The 4,202-nt window shown below is 33.7% G+C and overlaps 1 protein-coding gene across 1 annotated transcript; it reads right to left on the bottom strand.

Moving 5' to 3' along the window:
- Positions 1 to 3,398: 3,398 nt before the first annotated feature.
- On the bottom strand, positions 3,399 to 4,202 carry LOC121752865 (zinc finger MYM-type protein 1-like). Its single transcript, XM_042147956.1, has one exon. It carries the CDS (start codon positions 4,200 to 4,202, stop codon positions 3,399 to 3,401), a length of 804 nt encoding a protein of 267 aa, XP_042003890.1.

Below are 4,202 nucleotides of genomic sequence, written 5' to 3'. Positions count from 1 at the left end.
AACTATCATTTTATCCCCTCAAAATATCATTTTATGATGCAAAAGTATCATTTTATCATTTGAAACTATCATTTTATCCCCTCAAACTATCATTTTATGATGCAAAAGTATCATTTTATCATCCAAAAATCTAAAACTATCATTATGAAACAAAAGTATCATTTTATCATTTGAAACTATCATTTTATCCCCTCAAACTATCATTTTATGATGCAAAAGTATCATTTTATCCAACCAAAGAACTCAAACAATCAATTTATCATGCAAAAGTATCATTTTATCATTTGAAACTATCATTTTGTCCCCTCAAACTATCATTTTATGATGCAAAAGTATCATTTTATCATCCAAAAATCTACAACTATCATTATGAAACAAAAGTATCATTTTATCATTTGAAACTATCATTTTATCCCCTCAAACTATCATTTTATGATGCAAAAGTATCATTTTATCATCCAAAAATCTAAAACTATCATTATGAAACAAAAGTATCATTTTATCATTTGAAACTATCATTTTATCCCCTCAAACTATCATTTTATGATGCAAAAGTATCATTTTATCATCCAAAAATCTAAAACTATCATTATGAAGGCGAATCCTTATTATGATGCAAAAGTCTTGTCACATGATAGTTTTAAATGATAAAATGATACTTTTATATAATTACGTACACATATATAAATACATAAAGCTAGAATAAAAAGTACTAGTATCAAGAATAGAAGGTACTATCATATTTCTGTGACTTAAATTTTCTATAATCTATATACTATCTGAACTATATTTTGTTACGCGCTTTTTTTTAAAATTTAGGTAGTACGAGTATAATTTAGGAAAAAAGTTTTCCAATGAGAATCACGCCAAATCAAATGGCCTGTTCAATAGATTGATCACGCCAATCCAATTGGTGTTTTTCAAACACGGAACATGTTATTTCAAACAATGAACATGTTATTTCAAACACGGAACATTTTATCATTTGAAACATAATACTTTTATATAAAATTTAAGTCAAATGCTATATGCAAATACAATTGTAAATATGCAATATTAAATGATTGTCATTATCTTTATAAAATATATTATTATATAATTTTATTAAACATAATACATAATTGGGGAGGAATTCTTGCAACCCTAGAACTATCTCCATTCTCCGCCTCCACAACTATTCTTCCTGAGAATCCAAAATTGAGACACCACCACCACCATTTCTTCCTCTATCCAGCAAGTTAGTGCATCGAGCTCGACCATTGCTTAGCGCCGCTGAGCTCCCCGCCGACAATCCTGTGACAGGCCGAGAAGAAGTATCTTTAACTTGAACGTCGAGAAGAAGTTCAAAAGGCGAACTCTCAACCTCTGCCTCGATTACTCTCTCTCTCTCTCTCGCGATTACTCTCACTCTCTCTATTATCTTCTCACTCGCAGCTTTCTCTCATTGGTGAATCCAACTCAGGTGCTTAGCATATTCATTTTAAATTTGCAATATTATGCTTACTAGTTTGTTTTTGTGGGCTGGATTTTATTACGTTGAATTAGGGCTTTTATTGTTTTAATCTAGTTTTTTTAATGGATAGGATTGGAAGAAGTGTCTGCACAATTAGGAAGAAAGTAGTTGTCCAGTTTTATGCATCTTTGTCGAGCTTGCTAGCATTAAGTAGGAAAATTAACACTCTTTATCTTTGTAGTCTGTGATATTCTTCTTATCTGAAATAAAAAGTTGCTTGCAGCAACTTGGAAGTAGATTATGCCTCTGAGTTTATGATTTACTTCTGCTGACCCCAGTCTGCCTATTTTCAGGATGGAATCCGAAGATTCTCATACTGTCAGTGAACCCAATCTGCCTATTTCAGAATCACCAAATACTTCAACAAATGATGATGGTTCTAGTCGAAAACGACCAATAGAAGTAGAAGGTGCAGCAGACAAACCTCCTCTACCTCCTCCAAAAAGAAGCAGAAGTCCATATTGAGAGCATTGCAAAAAAGAGACAAAGGATACGAGTAGCGGCAAGATACAAATAGGGGTATGTAATTACTGCAAAACTGAAATACCAGCTATTCGTGGGAGTACTAGTGGCTTGAAAAATCATTGAGTCAACAGGTGCAAGTTAAGTCCATTGTTTGATGTGAGTAGCGAGAAAGGTCAATCGGTGTTGACGAAAGAGACAATGCAACAAGGAAGTCGCATCGTTCCTCACTCTTTTAGTCAGAAAAGGTGTGAACTGAAGATGACTCAATATGTGATCAAAGATGAAGTGTGTTTTCGAGCTATTGAGAAGTCTGGATTTGTTGCTCTTGTGAATGAGTTTGAACCGAGATTTCAAATGCCCAATCGAAAGAAAGTGGCAGGTATGGTTTATACGCTGTTTTTAGATGAGAAGAAAAAAATTCAAAATGTTCTTAATGGACAATGAGTCAGTATTACTACTGACACATGGACATCTGTGCAGAATATAAATTATATGGTTGTCACAGCACATTTTTTGGATAATGATTGGAAGTTGCATAAGAGAATAATCAACTTCACTAAAATCACAAGCCATTTAGGGGAGGAAATTGGAAAGTTGATTGAGATTTGTTTGAGGGATTGGGGAATAGAAAAATTGTTTTCAATCGTAATTGATAATGCATCTTCTAATGATACTGCGATTGAATACTTGAAAAGGAGAATAAGAATTGATAAAACTTTGATGTTCGATGGGAAGTATATGCATTTAAGATGTGCTTGCCATATACTTAACTTGATTGTTAAAGATGGTTTGAAAGAGCTCAAATCTTCAATTAATCCTATAAGGAATGCAGTTTTATTTCTTCATTCTTCACCTGGAAGATTGAACAAATTTAGGGAGTTTGCTATGCTAACTAAGTTTTCTAGTACATCAACAGTGCCCATGGATGTGAAAACTAGGTGGAATTCTACCTACAAACTGCTTGATATTGCATTAAAGTATAGAATTGTGTTTGAGAGAATGGCTGAAGAATGTGTTCCTTTCATAAAATACTTTCGTGAGAATGATGAAAAGGGTAGGGCAAAGATGCTTCCAAGTGCAGAAGATTGGGACAATGCAAAAGCTTTTGTACACTTTCTCAAAAATTTCTATGATCTGACTTTACAGTTAAGTGCTTCAAAAACTCCTACGTCCCATTTGATTTCACTTTCGATGTTTGCTTTACAAATTGAGATTGAGAAAAAGTGTACTGATTCGGATTTGACTCTCTCAAAGGTTGCAAAGGCAATGAAACTGAAATTTGACAAATATTGGGGGCAGTGGCGGAGCCAGAGATTTCATAATGGGGGGTCCAAAATTAAACTTCAAAAAAAATTACATAAATTAAATTATAAGGTTCAAAATGTAAAAGTCAAATGCAATCACATCATAACATTTGTCTTCAATTCTTCATCTTCTGAAACCGCTGCATAATAGTTTCATTGGTAACTTTAACAAACACATCCTTTTCGATATAAGGAACTAAGCAATCATTCAATAGTTGGTCTCCCATGCTATTACGTAGAGAAGTCTTGATGATCTTCATTGCTGAAAAGGCTCTTTCTACTGATGCAGTGGCAACTGGTAAGATCAATGACAACTTAACTAATGAATAAACCATTGGAAAAACTTCATGTTTCCTTGTAGAAACCATCTTTTGAGCAAGACCACTGATTCCTGATATTTGTGAAAACTTTTCATCTATGCGCACATCGAAAATAAAGTTCTCAAGTTGACTTTTATGCTTGGACAAAACAACTTCAGAAAATTCAGAAGGATAATACCGTGCAAGACGAAGCAGCTTCTCCAAATCAAATGCAGAAAATAAATCCCTAGGATCAAAACATGACATGCATAAAACTAAGTCTGTGTTGACTTCATCAAAACGTTGATTCAACTCTTGAGCTTGCAAGTCAATAACAGAACAAAAGAGCTCAACTCGATAATAGTGGAGATTCTTCATTTTCTCAGCTCTACGTCTTCCTTTTTTTCGAGCTACAAACTCATCTTCCATGTCAAGCACATCCAGTTCATATTTGCTACAAAACTTAGAAACATCAGCAAGCAATACATCCCAATCTTTTTCCCTCATTATTTGCAGACGTGATTTTGCTACCTTGACAAGATTCATCGCATTAACAATGTCTTGATCTTTCTTTTGTAGCACTTGGGAGAGTTCATGTGTGATTCCCAAGATTTGCTTCAT

Source organism: Salvia splendens, chromosome 10 (genome assembly GCF_004379255.2).
Source record: "Salvia splendens isolate huo1 chromosome 10, SspV2, whole genome shotgun sequence".
In the NCBI taxonomy this organism is placed as follows: Eukaryota; Viridiplantae; Streptophyta; class Magnoliopsida; order Lamiales; family Lamiaceae; genus Salvia; species Salvia splendens.
This window is presented reverse-complemented; position numbering and strand designations above follow the sequence as displayed.

Coding starts and splice junctions, on each gene's coding strand:
- LOC121752865 (XM_042147956.1), bottom strand. CDS start 4,202: ATGAAGCAAATCTTGGGAATCACACATGAACTCTCCCAAGTGCTACAA.